This window comes from Chlorocebus sabaeus, chromosome 2 (genome assembly GCF_047675955.1).
Source record: "Chlorocebus sabaeus isolate Y175 chromosome 2, mChlSab1.0.hap1, whole genome shotgun sequence".
Classification (NCBI taxonomy): Eukaryota; Metazoa; Chordata; class Mammalia; order Primates; family Cercopithecidae; genus Chlorocebus; species Chlorocebus sabaeus.
Window position 1 is genome coordinate 12,446,074 of NC_132905.1, and position 17,615 is coordinate 12,463,688.

The following is a 17,615-nucleotide window of genomic DNA, read 5'->3' on the forward strand; positions in this document are numbered from 1 at the left end:
ACGAGGTCAGGAGATGGAGACCATCCTGGCCAACACGGTGAAACCCCATCTCTACTAAAAATACAAAAAATTAGCTGGGCGTGGTGGCGGGCACTTGTAGTCCCAGCTACTCGGGAGGCTGAGGCAGGAGAATGATGTGAACCCGGGAGGCGGAGCTTGCAGTGAGCCGAGATCATGCCACTGCACTCCAGCCTGGGCGACAGAGTGAGACTCCGTCTCAAAAAAAAAAAAAAATTTCCAAATGCTGATTCTCGGGTTCAGCATTTATTTTGTCGTGGATAAGGAACAAAGGGGTCACAGAATAGCCCTGACCCCAATGCAGCACCACACTGTTCCAGAGGGTCAGTAGAACTCCGTGAAATGCCTGACCGTGACCTCTTGGCCTTTTGGAGAAACCAGATGGACACTGGCTGGGAGAATGGAAAGGGCTGCGTGGCCTGCAGGCTGCAGAGGGTGGGAGTGAAGAGAACCTTGAGAGCAAGGAGGGACTGCAGAGGTGACAGCAGGGGAAGGAGGGGACCAGAGGCCTAGGGGTGGATACTTTCGGGTCAACAGTTACAAATTGGGCAGGGGATTTAAAGGAGTGGATAGTGGCGGATGGGGACCATGGTGAGCTCAGAGCATGTGCCTAAGAAGTGGTTGTTCTTCAACACTCACTGGGTGTAGCATGAGGAACGTGGACTCAGTGTCATCAGGTCTTCCACTCTTCCAGGAAAAGCCAGAGATCTCTTTTTTAAGATTTTTTTTTCTTTTATTTTTCCTAGACAGAGTCTCAGTCCGTCACCCAGGCTGGAGTGCAGTGGCATGATATTGGCTCACTGCAACCTCCGCCTCCCGGGTTCAAGCAGTTCTCCTGCCTCAGCCTCCCAAGTAGCTGGGATTATAGGCATGTGCCACCACACCGGGCTGATTTTTATATTTTTAGTAGAGACGGGGTTTTGCCACGTTGGCCAGGCTGGTCTCAACCTGAGATCTCCTGACCTCAGGTGATCCACCTGCCTCAGCCTCCCAAAGTGCTGGGATTACAGGTGGGAGCCGCTGTGCCTGGCCTCTTTTTTTTTTTTTTTTTTTAACAGGCAAGCTCCTGAATTTAAAAGTGGCCAGTTATTCAGAACCTTGAAAGCACCGTGCAGACCAAGCCAATGCGTATCCGTTGTGTGCATCCTCTCCAGGTGGTGGTGGCCTCACTGAGGACAAGGCTGGGGTTTGGATCTTGTGGAGGCAGAGCCTGTGTCCTGAGCACAAGAAGGCATGGGATGGGAAAGGCCATTTTCAGCAGCATTTGATGGCATCAAGGTTGGCCAGGCCAGGTGTGGGAGACACTCCCTTTGGGGTCCCCCTTGTTACCGGGGCCCTCTCTAACCCTGACCTCTGGGGATTGAGGCTGAGCTGCATCTGCTTAGGAGTGGATGCAGCGGTTGTGTGGTCATCCCAAGCTCAGCCCGGGCTCGACTCCCACCGTCCAGCCATCTGTTGTGGTGACAGGGGCCTGAAGGGAGGGGCTGCCTGTGTTCACAGGAGCCTGCCATCTGCCGAGAAGCCACCACAAGCTCTCCCTGGCCTGCCATCTGCTGGGAGCCTCCCTGGAAGGGAACTGCATTGTCCTGGAGAACATTGTTTGCCTGGCTGAGTGTGTTAGACCCTGGAAGGACTTCAGCGCCTCCTCCTAGGGCTCTTTGTCCAAGATGTGGCCCCAGCGCTGCATTTGGGGGTGGGCTCTTTACCGCAGATGTGCTTCAGCCTTTTTGGATTTTTGTGTCTCCTGACAGTGGCATTCCTGAGGGTGAGGGGGAGAGAGCACAGAGAAGGAGGTGTTTTCTCTTTCCAGCAGAGACCAAATTGCTTGTGTTCCTGGGATCTTCCCTGAGAGCTTGGCAGGGCTGGCTCCTTCGTGTTCCAAGTTTCGGCTCAGATGACGTGAATGGAGACAGTACAAACTGCCCGCCCCCTCTGCCTCCTGTCCCCTGCCCCGCCACCCGGTCCTGCCTGTTTCTCCGCTTGACTTGACCTTCAGCCTAGCACCACTCACTCCCTGTGATGCAGTATTTCTTGGTTTCCTTCTTTATTCTCTATCTTTCCCGCTGTGTTGATTTTCTTGGCACACGCTGAGAAGGGGAGAGAAGTAAAATTTTGACAGATACTGCCAAATTTCTCTCCAAAATAGATGACACCAGTGTGCACGTCGGCCAGCAGTGTGTATGATAGGATTTACTTTCCCCGCTGTTGGCTAACCCTGCTCGTTCTCAGTTTTTTGAATTTTTGCCAGTCTAATTGGGATAAAAATGGTTTATTTTGAATTTTTTGATTATTTCCTAGGTTGAGCATTTTCCTCTTGTTCACTGGCCATGTTTATTTCTTCAGTAAATTGTTGACTTTCGAAGGATTGATGCCTTTTCTTGTTGTGCCTGGGGGCTAGAAGGGGCGGGAGTTCTTAGGAAAGAGTTGTCCTTGGGACAGGCGTCTCCCAAATGGGTAAGTTAGGCTGAAAGGGATCAGGCTGAGCAGGAAGAATGTGCTCTAAAAAGAAGCATCTCTTTCCAAGTTTCCATAATAGCTGATGAAGGTAGGAATGTTCTAGGCACCTCTGGAAGCCTCTATGACCGGGGGCACAAAGGGCAAGCCACCCCTTTCCCCCAGTCTCCTTCCGTTAGAAGCCACTGGGTCCTGTAGACCAGCATTCACCAGTACAAGTTTTGCGGCAAGGAGAAGGCTCTGGGTCTTCACTGTTCCATGAGGTAGCTCCTAGCTCGTGTGGCCGTGAAATGGGGCTAGGGAGGGTGGGCGCTGTATTTAATTTAACTGAATTTAAACTTAAAGGGTTTTCAGTGGTTAGTGGCTGTTCTGTTGGTTAGTGTAGCCACAGATCATTGGTTTGGCCCTTGGTTTGGCTCTAATGTAAAACCTGTGATGTTCTCATAGTGTGGCTGTTGGGTTTTGAACATGGTCTCTAGGTCAGGCGACGTGGCTCATGCCTGTAATCCAAGCACTTTGGGAGGCCAAGGTGGGAGGATCACTTGAACCCAGGAGTTCAAGACCAGCCTGGGTAACATAGTGAGTCCTCATTTCTACAAAAAACACAAAAATTAGCCGGGCATGGTGGCATGTGCTTGTGATTCCAGCTACTTGGGAGGCTGAGGTGGGAGGATCGCTTGAGCCCAGGATGTTGAAGCTGCAGTGAACCATTAATATGATTGTGCCACTGCACTCTAGCCTGGGCAACAGAGTAAGACCCTCTCTCAAAAAAAAGAGACTGGGCATGGTGGCTCACGCCTGTAATGCCAGCACTTTGGGAGGCTGAGGCAGATGGATCAGTTGAAGTCAGGAGTTCAAGACCAGCCTGGCCAACATGGTGAAACCCTGTCTCTACTAAAAATACAAAAATTAACTGGATGTAGTGGCAGGTGCCTGTAATCCCAGCTACTCGGGAGGCTGAGGCAGGAGAATTGCTTGAACCCAGGAGGTAGAGGTTGCAGTAAGCCGAGATCTCACCATTGCACTGTAGCCTGGGCAACAAGAGTAAAACTCCATCTCAAAAAAATAAAATAAAATAAAACCAAAAATTAGCCAGACGTGGTAGTGCTTGCCTGTAATCCCAGTTATTCAGGAGACTAAGGCAGGAGAATCGCTTGAACCCGGGAGGCTTTCAGTGAGCCCATGTTGTGCCACTGCACTCCAGACTCCAGCCTGGGCAACAGAGCAAGACTTTGTCTCAAAAAAAAAAAAAAGAAAAAGAAAAAGAAAAAAAAGAAACCAATCTCTCAAAAGTATCAGACTTTTCTATCTGCAAGCCTGCCTGTCTCTATTAATATTACTTTTCTTTTTTTTTTTCCATTTTAGGTACTGTTGTGGGTGTTGTTCTTTACACTGGCAGAGAACTCCGGAGTGTCATGAATACCTCAAATCCCCGAAGTAAGGTGTGTACGAGGTCATGGGATGCATTGACCAGCCGTGGGCTGGTTGGTTCTGGTGGGTGAGTGACGAGATATTAAAACAGGAACACCTGAGAGTGATATTTATACAGACATTATCTTTTTATGCATATGCGTGTGTGTGTATGTATACACATAAATACATATACATACACATATATAATACGATACATAAACATGTAGTCACATATTTGTGGATATATGACATTTTTTGTGCCTTTTTTTTTTTTTTTTTTGAGACAGGGTCTCACTTTGTTGCCCGCGCAGGAATGCAGTGGCTTGATTTTGGCTCACTGTAACCTCTGCCTCCCGGGCTCAAGCGATCCTGCCACCTCCGCCTCCTGAGTAGCTGGGACTACAGGCATGTACAACCATGCCTGACTAATTTTTGTATTTATAGTAGAGATGGGATTTCATCATGTTGGGCAGGCTGGTCTCAAGCACCGGACCTCAAGTGATCCTCCCGCCTCGGCCTCCCAAAGTGCTGGGATTACAGGCGTGAGCCATGGCACCCAGCATTTTTTGTGCTTTTAGGTTAAACTACAGAGCACGTGCTGTTTGCACGTCTTGTGTTTCAGCCTTCACGTGCATCTCATTTCATCCTCATAACAGCCCTGTGCGTGCCGTGCTTCCTTTATCTGTGAGAAACGGCTTCAGGAAGCACCATGCCCTGTCCAGGCTACACAGTGAGGACCGGGCAGGCCTATGTGATTCAAACCGTGACCCGCCGTCCCAGCTTACCCCTGCTCCAATTTTTAAGAGTCAGCACATTACGGAATAATGTCTTTTGTCAATAGCAGGAAGGAATGCTGTGTCTCCTAAATTTCCGTCATGGTCACTCCACCATTAGACATTACAGCCATCATTACAACGATAAAATCGTTTGTTTAATGTTTTAGCCTTATCCTGGGGCATATTTCTGTGAAGTTGTGGATATGATTTGCTACTTTTTAAAAGACTATACATGAAAATAAGTGTGTTATTATTAAAATAATAATGTCCAGGGCCAGGCATGGTGGCTCACACCTGTAATCCCAGCACTTTGAGAGGCCGAGGCAGGTGGATCACCTGAGGCCAGGAGTTGAGACCAGCCTGGCCAACATGGTGAAACCCTGTCTCTACTGAAAACACAAAAATTAGCCAGGTGGGGTGGCAGGCGCCATAATCCCAGCTAATCGGGAGGCTGAGGCAGGAGAATCGCCTGAACCCAGGAGGTGTGAGCCGAGATTGCGCCCTTGCACTTCAGCCTGGGTGACAAAGCGAGACTCCATCTCTAAATAAATAAATTAATAAATAAATAATAAAATAATAACGTCCATTAATGCACCACCTAAAAATTAGGTTTCCACCGCTGGCGTGTGCCCCAGACTTTGAGGCACTACCGAGTTGGTGTTGGGTAGGGTGCTCTGAGTTTAGGATCTGAGTCTTTTTACAAGACCAAGGCACCATGCGGGGTGGTAGAAGCTGTGCAGTGCACAACCAACCAGCGCAGCAGTAACTCGCTGAGATATTTCCAAGTGTAAATCTTCGTTAGTCGTAAACATTTGTTTGAATTTTCAGAGTTCTTTGAGTTCCCTTGGATGCCTGTTATGAACTCCAGCCCATGGAAGCATAGTGTTCGTAGACCAAAGATATGAGGATCGATGGGTCCCACTGTCCTACCTGGGGTAGAGGTGTTTGTTGGGGAAGGACTGGCTCTCTGGCAGGCTGTGAGTTGCTCCAGCTAATCTCAAGCCCCGGTTTGTGCTTCGTCCCACAGATCGGCCTGTTCGACTTGGAAGTGAACTGCCTCACCAAGATCCTCTTTGGTGCCCTGGTGGTGGTCTCGCTGGTCATGGTTGCCCTTCAGCACTTTGCAGGTCGTTGGTACCTGCAGATCATCCGCTTCCTCCTCTTGTTTTCCAACATCATCCCCATTAGGTAAGCAGGCGACAAGCTTGAGTTTGGCTGCCGTGACGTCGTCTTCTCTTTACTCTTTCAAAGGTGATAATTCTGTGGCTTTTATGATTATTATTATTATTATTTGAGATGAAGTTTTGCTCTTATCGCCCATGCTGGAGGGCAGTGGCACGATCTCGGCTCACCGCAACCTCCACCTCCCGGGTTCAAGTGATTCTCCTGTCTCAGCATCCCAAGTAGCTGGGATTACAGGCATGCACCACCACACCTGGCTAATTTTTGTATTTTTAGTAGAGATGGGTTTTCACCATGTTGACCAGCTGGTCTTGAACTCCTGACGTCAGGTGATCTGCCTGACTCAGTCTCCCAAAGTGCTGGGATTATAGGTGTGAGCCACCGCGCCCGTCGGCTTTTAAAAGGAGCAGATCTCTTTGTAGAGTGAGAAGCGAAAGCAATCAGAGTCAGGAGTGTGGACCACACTGAGGCTTAGCACCGGAAGATCACATTCCTCCACAAGCCGTCCTTTCTTGAATCAGAGATCTTTCCTTGCCTTGAGCAGTCTGTACTAGGGATGCCATTTAGAACTCCTGTCATCAGCCAGCTCTGCAAGGTTGATAGTGGCTGTTGGGACTGCTGTGTTGAGAAGGATTCTGAGCCTGCATATGGTCTCAAACGGAAATGGTGTTGTGATTGACAGCAGTGTCTGCTGTAGATGTGCAATGAAAGCTTGGTGGCACATGCCAGTCATTTGCCTACCTGATTTGGAGGTTGAATAAATGGTTATTTATTTATTTTATTTTTGAGATGAAGTCTTGCTCTGTCGCCCAGGCCAGAGTACAGTGGTGCAATCTCAGCTCACTGCAGCCTCCACCTCCTGGGTTCAAGCGATTCTCCTCTCTCAGCCTCCCGAGTAGCTGGAATTACAGGCTCCTGCCACCATGCCTGGCTATTTTTTATATTTTTACTAGAGATGGTGTTTCACCATTGGGCCAGGCTGGTCTAGAACTCCTGACCTCAAGTGATCCACCCGCCTCAGCTTCCCAAAGTGCTGGGGTTACAAGCATGAACTACTGTGCCTGACCTGGTTTTTTAAAGTGATATAAATAATAGATTTTCATAGTAGAAAAAAATGAAGACCTGTATTAGCAAAAGAATAAAACATAAATCACCTCTGCTCTCACTACCAAGTGATAATCATTGTTAATACTTTGGGATATACTTTTTTCTAGAGTGCTTTTGATTTTAGAAAAAGGGGATTTTGGTCTACCACAATCTGCTTTTACAAAAAAATTGGAGCAGAGTGTGTTTTGAATAACATTTCTCATCACTTGTATGGGTGGCGCATCATTTTTTAGAGCTTCTCTGTGATGTGGGTTAGCAATCTGCTTTTCCCCATATTGTTCTATTTGTACTTTTCCCCCATAATAATCAGTAAATATTAAACTACATATCTTTTTCCCTGAAACTTTCAGTGCTTATACTCTCTTTTATACTTGATATATTATCTTATATTTTGTCTTGCTGTTTTGCATATTTAGATCATCTTGGTGAGAATTTGTCTTTTTCTGGGGACAGAGATTGTGGTTTTGTGTAAAACAGTGTGACAAAGAGAAGGGGATTGTGCCCAAGTCAGTGTGCTCTGGATGGTGGATTCAGAGGATAAATACATCCACGTTAGTGACATGACTGCGAGCCAAACAAGTATTCATGGTGTGATCTAAGTGACACAGTAGCCTTCAAAGTTCTGTCTGTAACATGAGTAAAAATTGGTGAATCGACTCTTCATATGGCCCGGGGCTAGCCAGTAAAATGGCAAGCAATTTGATTAGTTTATAGGATGATCAATTAATTTGAAGACTTCTGTTTACTTGGTGCAATAAAATTAAATTTCAAAATGAATATAATACATACAATGGAATAGTCTTCAGCCTTCAAAAGGAAGGAAATTCTAATGCACCTTGCAGTGTGGGTGAACCTTGAGAATGTTATGCTAAGCAAAGTAAGCCAGACAAATAAACCCCCCAAAAAGCCAGAAAAAGTGTATGATTCAACTTAACATGCAGTATCTAAGTTAGTTAAGTTCCGGCCAGGTGTGGTGGCTCACGTCTGTAATCCCAGCACCTTGGGAGGCCAAGACAGGTGGATCGCTTGAGCCCAGGAGTTTGAGAACAGCCTGGGCAACATGGTGTAACCACATCTCTACTAAAAATACAAAAAATTAGCCAGGCATGGTGGCACATGCCTGTAATCCCATCTACTCTGAAGGCTGAGGCACGAGAATCGCTTGAACCTGGGAGGCAAAGTTTGTGGTGAGCTGAAATAGCACCACGGCACTCCAGCCTGAACAACAGAGTGAGACTTCATCTCAAAAAAAAAAAAAAAAAAAAAAAGTAGTCAAATTCATAGAAACGTAAGTAGAGTGCTGGTTGCCAGGGGCTGCTGGGGCTAGGGTTGGTGGGGAATGGGACGTTATTGTTGACTGGGTGTGGAATTTCAGTTTGGGAAGATTGGAGTTGTGGAGGTGGATGATGCTGATGGCTGATAACAATGTGAATTCATCTCAGTACTGTAGAATGGTAAATTTTCTGTTATGTATATTTTACCACAATTAAAAAAATGAATATAGCATCAAAAATACATTAGCTTAAGGGATCAGTAATTTTTCTAAAAGGTGAGATGGAAACCACTACCCTTTCTGTATTTTAAGTGACTTCAGTCCATAACATGAGCTTCGGAACAGTAATGGATTTGTTCTGTGTGTGACTTGATGGTGGTTCTGGCTCTCGCGGAGTCTGCGTTCACCTCCGGCAGTGTGCGTCTACAGGGAGTGAGTCCGGATGCGATGGCACTAATGTGTTTAGAGTCCATGTTTTTATAAAGATACAAGGAGCCTTACATCTGTCCTGTTAACCTGTTTGTCCTGGTTTTGTGACTAGTTTGCGCGTGAACCTGGACATGGGCAAGATCGTATACAGCTGGGTGATTCGAAGGGACTCGAAAATCCCCGGGACTGTGGTTCGCTCCAGCACGATTCCCGAGCAGCTGGGCAGGATTTCGTACTTACTCACCGACAAGACAGGTGAGCCGCTTTCTGGAACCTGCACAGGATTCCCGGTGAGAGAAGGTGCCTGAGGGCTTTGGCTGAGACTCTTGGGCTCTCTCTGGACTTATGAGAGATGCGTGTTGCTGCTATTTTATTCTCCTCATCTTTTGATGAAGATTCTTTGGTGATAAAGATGATGATAACAGCAGCAAACCCTTACTGAGGGCGAATTATGTGCAGAGGACAGTTCTGGGGAGTTTCCGTGTGGTTACTCCTTCAGTCCTCATCTGAACTTGTGAGTTAGGTAGTGTTTCTGTCCCCCTTCTGCAGATAAGGAAATGTGGCCCAGAGAGGGTGAGTGACTTGTCACTGGTGCATAGTAGCCGAAGTAAGCTTTAACTCAAGCAGTCAGGCCTGATCTCTGACCACACCCTGATACTGCTACACAGCCTAATGCCTGTCAAGGCATTAGGCTATCATAGTGGTAAAGAACAAGGATTGGGAGTGGGAAGATCTGGTTTAAGCCTCATCTCTACCACTTAATGTCCATGGGGTAGAAGGGAAGCTAATGCAAAGATCCTGGGCAGCTCACCAAATCGGAGAAAAGTGAGGTTTCTGGAAGGAGAGCAACCAGGAAAGTTCTGGACAAGTCAGCATTAGGACCCTCCAGGTGGTCTCTGTAGGGCTCTGCTATTAGGGATGTATCTTTCTACTCAAGGGTCAGAATCCTTCAAGATAGAATCTGATTGCTCTAGTGTGTCATTTGTCACCCTCTTGGCCAACGGAATGGGCCAGGCCCCTGATTGACAGTCCTCTTGGACCACCTTAGGGAATGGGCATGAAGTGTTTAATTTCCCCTGGGAAACCTAGGAAGCTGTTTTCAAAAGGGGATTGGGATTCTAGGCAGGCAAAATGCTACAGGTGTCTCCCCCAGCAGGGACAGTACTGACTGCAGTGTGTGACATATAGCAGACTCTCCAAAGACGGCAGCTGTCATTACTATTAATAATAACAAACATCCTGAGAGACAGGCCGGCCACTCATTTGTCTCGTGTTTTAGGCACTCTTACCCAGAACGAGATGGTTTTCAAACGGCTCCATCTCGGAACAGTAGCCTACGGCCTCGACTCAATGGACGAAGTGCAAAGCCACATCTTCAGCATTTATACCCAGGTAAAGCCTTCCGTTTCAACACCCAAAGCAATTCCTTGACATTTTTTTAACAGCTCTATTGAGATATAATTCACAATACTGTACAATTCACCTGTTTCAAGAGTACAATTCATTGTTTTTCTTTAAAGCATATTCAGAGTTGAGCAACTGTCACTGCAATCGATTTTACGTTCACCCCAAAAAGAAACCCTCTACCCAACAGCAGTCACTCCCCAATACCTCCCTTCTATACCCATGACACCCACACTTCCTTTACACTTTGAATAAAATTGCATTCGGGGTCCTTCCTCATCTTCCGGGCTAATCTGCTCCACTGAAGTGCTAATGGACATTAGGAAAAACCTGTGAGAAAATTGTATGCCCAATAGATAGAACCAGAAGGAACCTGCTGGTTGATTATACTTCAAGTTTACGACCATGTTGATGTTTTCCCTTTCCCTGGCTATGAGCCAGAACACCAGTAACAAATGGTCTGCTTGTGAAATAATCATGACGTTATTGATTACCTTTGGTTTCTCATCTACCTTCAACTCAACAATCATGAGGAAGAAATTAGTTTATCAGAGATGACTTGCAGCTTATCTGTTCCTGCCTTTATTTTTCCTACCAAGTTTTCCAGAACCAGTCGTTTTTCAGAGAAAGTACTACTGGCACATATCCTCCTATTCCTAAAATGTTAGACCGGTGGGTCCCCATCTTGGCGGTGTGTCAGAATTGCTGGTGGTGTTTCAAAACAAAACAGAACAAAAACAAGAGACATTTATTTGGGCTTGATACACTGGAGATTCTTATTTTTTAAGACTTAGGGCAGGGCGTGGCTTTGGGTTTTAAAAGCAAGACAGACACACTCCTTGCTAATTCTGAGGCACATCCAGTGCTGAGCCAGAGCCAGACCACATTAGACCAGCTCCGTGTTGCAGCACTTGTTTGGAGATAACAAGGGAATAAGGAGGTCATATTTTGCTTAAATTCATCGAAATAGAGACCTTTTCCATAGTCAGCAGACCAGTAAGAAATATGAACGAATTATCTCTGTATACAGGTTAAAGGCAGAATCCCTGAATACTTCTTGATACGGTCATAATTGACATTTAATTTTCTGGGACATTTGTCAGTGGGCTGGATTTCCAGGCTGTCTCCTGAAAACGGCAGAGCAGGGGACAATGTGACAGTGGGAGTAGATGTTAAGTTAGAAGAGCTGACTTGACACAGTTCGTGTCATCATCTACAACCAGCAACAAAGACCTTATTGCTGTTCCAGGCTCCATGGGGAGGCGTCATGGCTGGTCTCCAAATGAATCCATGGACCTTTTTCAAAGATGTACTTTAGCACTGTTAAGAAGTGACGAGGAGCTTCCCTGGACAGGGAGGATGAGCCGCACAGCCCCCGTTTCCTTTCTGTGTCTCTGACCGTCTTCCTCTTCGTGGTGATTCGGGGTTGGTGTCTCTGGGGCTCAGTGCTGGACCCTGCTATGTTGCTCCCCGGATGGCCCCTCACCCTGCTTCCATTGCTCCATGGATGCTGATGGCTCTGTCTCCATCTCCATCTCTAGGCCTGACCTGGAGCTTTGGATTATAACATAGCTGAATGTTTGGCATTGCTGCACATGGCTTATAAGGATGCTATACCTGGGACCCCTCCTGACTTTCTTCCCTCCTCCCCTAAACCTGTTCTCTCCCAGGGCTCCTTGTCTCAGTGCATGCCATGCCCTCCTTCCCAGTACCCCCGTCACCCCAGCTGACAGCCACTGCCCCTTCTCCAGTGCCTGCTCCCACCCGATCACTAGATCACCCATTCGGCCTTTCGTTTTTTTTCTTTCTCCCTTTCTTCCCTTCCCCTCCCTCCCCTCCCACATCACCTTCTCTCCCCTCCCCTTCCCCTCCCTTCCTTCTTTTGTAACAGGGTCTCACCCTGTCACCTAGGCTGGAGTGCAGCGGTGCAGTCACAGCTCACTGCAGCCTCAAACTTCTGGGCTCAAGCGATCCTCCCACTTCAGCCTCCCAGGTAGCTGGGACTACAAGTGTGCACTGGGTATGCACCACCACTCCTGGCTAATTTGGTTTCTTTTTTATAGAGACGAGGTTTCTCACTGTATTGCCCAGGCTGGACTTGAACTCCTGGGCTCAGGTGATCCTCTCACCTCCCAAAGGTTCCCAAAGTGTTGGGATTACAGGCATGAGCCACTGCGCCCAGCCACCTTTGGCGTTTTGTCTTCATCCCTTCTCACTCACTCAGCAAGGTGACCCCCCTCCCTCGCCTGTCTGCCATGACCCCCTGCACAGTAGCCGCCCGGCTTTCCTTCTTGCTCTCCTCTCAGGAGCGTGGGAGCCTCTTGGTACCATCAGCTCTGTGGCGGGGCCTTAGACTTCCAGTGGGATCCAGCCTTAGTCTTCATCCCCTCCCTTTTCCTGCAGTTCAGCCTTCCAGGTAGGGTGAGCTGCCTCATTTCTGTGTCTTAAGTTAGACCCTTCCCTCGGAACCACCAACCCCACATGCCCACCAGGCTCCTTCTTGGGGGGCTCATTGATTGGATTGTCACTACCTAACTCACATGCATGTCAGCACCCAGCTAGATGTCTGTATTGCTCCCAGCCCCCTCTCAGCTGTGCTGACTCTTGATGGTTATATTAGACAGCTTCATAGGTGGCGGTGTGTACATCCGGTGGGAGTTACACCCATGCCATGTTGCTGGTATTTTTAAGAGCTCCTGGTGTTTATGGAAGCCGTCCCATCTCAGGATATTTGTGTATTTTAGCTTTTATGGTTCATTTTTGGCTTGGCACAGATAACACTCTGTAAAGTGTTGAAACTCAGAAAACCACACTTCTTACCGTGAACCCCGCCTCATACTCTTTCCTTAGGGGAAGCTCGTAAATCAGTTTGCCCATCCCGGCCTTGAGTCTCAGATAGCTGTGTGTTGTGGGGTTAGGTCTTTGCGAGGCTGGGGTGAGCTCAGAATTCCAGTACAGAGCTACCCAAGTGAGGCTGTGTGCATCCTTCTCTGATGGTGTCTGAAAATCCTGTCATAAGCAGAGGAACACGGGTGTGATGGGACATATGGAAGCTTTTGCATGCTTTTTTAAAACCAGTTTTATTGAGGGATAATTTACATACCTGAAAGTTCAGCCATGTTGAATACACAGTGTGGTGACTTTTAGTAAATTTACAGCTGTGGAACCATCCCAACTATCTCACCTTAGGATATACCCACCACCCCGCACCCATTGCCGTCACTCCTCCCACCTTTAGAGCTTCGTAAGGGGTTCTTATACCAGTGGTTCTTTCTTCTTTTTCTTTCTTCTTGGTTTTCTTTTTTGAAGTACAGTCTCACTCTGTCGCCCAGGCTGAGGTGCAGTGGTGCGATCTCGGCTCACTGCAGCCTCCACCTCCCGACTTCAAGCAGTTCTCTGCCTCAGCCTTCCTAGTAGCTGGGATTACAGGCACCTGCCACCATACCCGGCTAATTTTTGTATTTTTAGTAGAGACGGGGTTTCACCGTGCTGGCCTGGCTGGTCTCAAACTCCTGACCTCGGTGATCCATCTGCCTTGGTTTCCCAAAGTGCTGGGATTACAGACATGAGTCACCATGCCCGACCCAGTGTTTCTTAAAGTATGGCCTTTGGAACCCCTGGGCCAGATCCTTTGCGCCAGAGTCAGGAGCACAAGGAGTTGTGCCCAGATCTGCAGTTTTTAACAGGTGAACCAGGTGTTTCTAGAGTACGGTAGCGTTGGAGAACAGCTGCTTTGAAACTGAGGTTCACCTCTGTTCAGAGCATGGGTATCTAAACCTGTGGACTCCAAGGCAGCGCTTGCAAGATGACCCACCGGGTACAGGAAGCACCTCTTTACATTTCAATTTCATCTCTAAAATTAATGCAAAATTAAAATCTTACTAATAGTATTGAGGTTGACCCAGGGGCCCTCACTCCATATATCAGACAGGTACTTGTCAGGTCCGGTCCTTGAGGTGTCCTGCGGAAGGGGCTGGAATTCTACAGTTGTTTATTTTTCCAGTGTTGAAATGTAGGCCGCAGTTTATGAGTGTCCAGGTGACTTGTTCTAAGGATGTGATTGAACTAAACTGGCCTCATAAAGAGAGCAGGTGGTTTTAAAAGATTCCTGCAGGAAAGCTTCAGATTATTAATACAAGGCCAAGTAAACAGTAAGAAAATGGCCAACACATTAGGAGAGAAAATCATAACCAGCTAAGGACTTGTGATGATTTTTCCCCTGGATTATTCATTTACTGGTACTTTTTTTTGAGACGGAGTCTCACTCTGTCGCCCCAGGCAGGAGTGTAGTGGTGCTGTCTTGGCTCACTGTAAACTCTGCCTCCCGGGTTCAAGAGACTCTCCTGCCTCAGCCTCCCAAGTAGCTGGGATTACAGGCATGTGCCAACACACCCGGCTAATTTTTTTTTTTGTATTTTTGGTAGACACGGGGTTTCACTATGTTGGCCAGGCTGGCCTCGAACTCCTGATCTCAGATGATCTGCCTGCCTCTGCCTTCCAAAGTGTTGGGATTACAGGCTTGAACCACCATGCCTGACCATTTACTAGTACTTTTAATGGAAAATTGAGATACAATTTAAAAACCATAAAATTTGCTCTTTTAAGCATATGATTCTGTAGTTTTTATTTTTATTTTTTATTTATTTATTTATTTTGAGATGGAATCTCGCTCTGTCTCCCAGGCTGGAGTGCAGTGGCGCGATCTCGGCTCACTGCAAGCTCCGCCTCCCGGGTTCACGCCATTCTCCTGCCTCAGCCTCCCGAGCAGCTGGGACTACAGGCACCCGCCACCACGCCCGGCTAAGTTTTTGTATTTTTAGTAGAGATGGGGTTTCACCGTGTTCGCCAGGATGGTCTCAATCTCCTGACCTCATGATCCGCCTGCCTCAGCCTCCCAAAGTGCTGGGATGACAGGCGTGAGCCACCGTGCCCGGCGATTCTGTAGTTCTTAATATGTTCACAACACTGTACAAACATTGGTACTGTCTAATTTTAGAACATTTTTGTCACCCCTAAAAAGAAAGCTCACATCCCTTGAGCTCCCAACCCCCCTGCTCAACCCCCTCAAGCTCGTGGCAGCAGTCAGTCTACTTTCTGTCTCTGGATTTGCCTATTCTGAACATTGCCTGTAAATAGAATCAAACAATATGTGACCTTTTGTGTCTGGCCCGTCTTCCATTTAGCAGAGTATTTGCAAGGTTCTTCCTGGTTGTAGCAGGTGTATGTACTTTATTCCTTTTTGTAGCTGAATAACGGTATGGCGATTTGAAATTTAAGTTTAGACTGGGCGTGGTGGCTCACGCCTGTAATCCTGGCACTTTTGGGAGGCTGAGGCGGGCAGATCACGAGGTCAGGAGTTCGAGACCAGCCTGACCAACATGGTGAAACCCCGTCTCTACTAAAAATACGAAAAACATTAGCCAGGCGTGGTGGCGGGCGCCTGTAATCCCAGCTACACAGGAGGCTGAGGCAGGAGAATAGCTTGAACCTGGGAAGCGGAGGTTGCAGTGAGCCGAGATTGCGCCACTGCACTCCAACCTGGGTGACAGAGTGAGACTCCTCTCAAAAGAAAAAAAGAAGAAATTTAAGTTTAAATCTATAATTCTCAGTGCTCCTTACCCCGAGTATATGTTATTTTGAGATACTAGCTAATCGTGTGGGAAATGCTGTTTTTCATTTTGCTTTCTTATTTATTTTTATTTTTGTTTTTTTGAGACAGAGTCTTACTCTCTTACCTGGGCTACAGTGCAGTGGTGCCATCACAGCTCACTGTAGCCTTGACCTCCCAGGCTCAGGTGATCCTCTCACCTCAGTCTCCCAAGTAGCTGGGACCACAGACATGCATCACCATACCTGGCTTATTTTTGTATTTTTTGTAGAGAAGGGGTGTTACCATTTGCACAGGCTGGTCTCGAAGCAATTAGCCCACCTCAGCCTCCCAAAGTGCTGGGATTATAGGCATGAGCCACTGCAGCCAGCCCTGTTTTTCCTTTTTATCATAGGATTTTAGAATTTCTTTTCTTGTTTTGTAATGTTCGGTAGTACAAGACAATATTTATACAAAGATCAATGTATATAGATGGGAGGTACTTGAAAAACTTTTCCCGCCAGGCGCGGTGGCTCACGCCTGTAATCCCAGCACTTTGGGAGGCCGAGGTGGGCAGATCACCTGAGATCGGGAGTTCAAGACCAGCCTGAGCCAACATGGAGAAACCCTGTCTGTACTAAAAATACAAAATTAGCCGGGCGTGGTGGTGCATGCCTGTAATCCCAGCTACTCGGGAGGCTGAGGCAGGAGAATTGCTTGAACCCGGGAGGCGGAGGTTGCAGTGAGCCAAGATCGTGCCATTGTACTCCAGCCTGGGCAACAAGAGTGAAACTCCATCTCAAAAAAAAAAAAAAGAAAAAAGAAAAAATTTTCCCAATATGTTATATGATCAAAATATTTCAAGACAACTAGTCTGTATTACCTAGAGTTTGTGGTAGTTTATTTTACTCTTCCCAGCAAGTGGAAATATCTTGAATTCTTGTTAATAGATGTGTCTGAGGAAAACATGAAGGACTACAGGAAATGGGAGCCTTGTGGTGCCCTGCTCCAGAGACACGTGGCCAGCACGTCTGCCTGTTTCTGTAGCCTGCTTTGTACACATAAATTCATATTTTAAACCATAATTGGCGCCAGGCTCAGTGGCCCATACCTGTAATCACAGCACTTTGGGAGGCCAAGGTGGGCGAATCACTTGAGGTCAGGAGTTCGAGACCAGCCTGGCTAACACGGCGAAACCCTGTCTCTACTAAAAACAGAAAAATTAGGCCAGGCGTGGTGGCTCACGCCTGCGATCCCAGCACTTTGGGAGGCCGAGGCGGGTGGATCACAAGGTCAGGAGATCGAGCCCATCCTGGCTAACATGGTGAAACCCTGTCTGTACTAAAAAAAATACAAAAACTTCGCCGGGCCTGATGGTACGCGTCTGTAGTCGCAGCTACGTGGTAGGCTGAGGCAGGAGAATCGCTTGAACCGGGAGGTGGAGGTTGCAGTGAGCAGAGCTTGCGCCACTGCACTCCAGCCTGGGCGACAGAGTGAGACTCTGTCTCAAATAAACAAACAACCAAACAAAATTTAGCCAGGCGTGATGGTGAGTGCCTGTAATCCCAGCTTCTCCGGAGGCTGAGGCAGGAGACTTGCTTGAACCCAAGAGGTAGAGGTTGTAGTGAGCTGAGATCGTGCCACTGCACTCAGCCTGGGTGACAGAGCAAGACTGTCTCAAACAAACCGTAATTGGGATTATTCCACATACTTTGGTCTGTGAACTGTCATTTTTCATTTACTGAGTTGTTTTATTTATGAGCATGTGAGTTTGTGATTTATTTTTCTACACACAACATATATGCACAGGAGGCACTCAGTTCATCAGTACTGACTGCCAGAGAGCGTTCTTTCTTGCTGCATCCACAGAAAACAGATACAAAGTTCAGTTTATGTTCTCTCTTTTTTTTTTTTTTTTTGAGACCGAGTCTCGGTTCGTTTCCCAGGCTGGAATGCAGTGGCGTGATCTCCA

The 17,615-nt window shown here is 47.3% G+C and overlaps 1 protein-coding gene across 1 annotated transcript in view; it reads left to right on the forward strand.

The window, feature by feature from the left end:
* The window catches only part of ATP9A (ATPase phospholipid transporting 9A (putative)), a 169,251-nt gene that overhangs the window by 84,146 nt on the left and 67,490 nt on the right, over positions 1-17,615 (forward strand). Inside the window, exons 10-13 of the mRNA XM_073005782.1 lie at positions 3,838-3,914; positions 5,689-5,849; positions 8,765-8,907; positions 9,932-10,044. Of these exons, the coding sequence (XP_072861883.1) occupies positions 3,838-3,914; positions 5,689-5,849; positions 8,765-8,907; positions 9,932-10,044 (494 nt within the window). The remainder of the gene's footprint in view (positions 1-3,837; positions 3,915-5,688; positions 5,850-8,764; positions 8,908-9,931; positions 10,045-17,615) is intronic.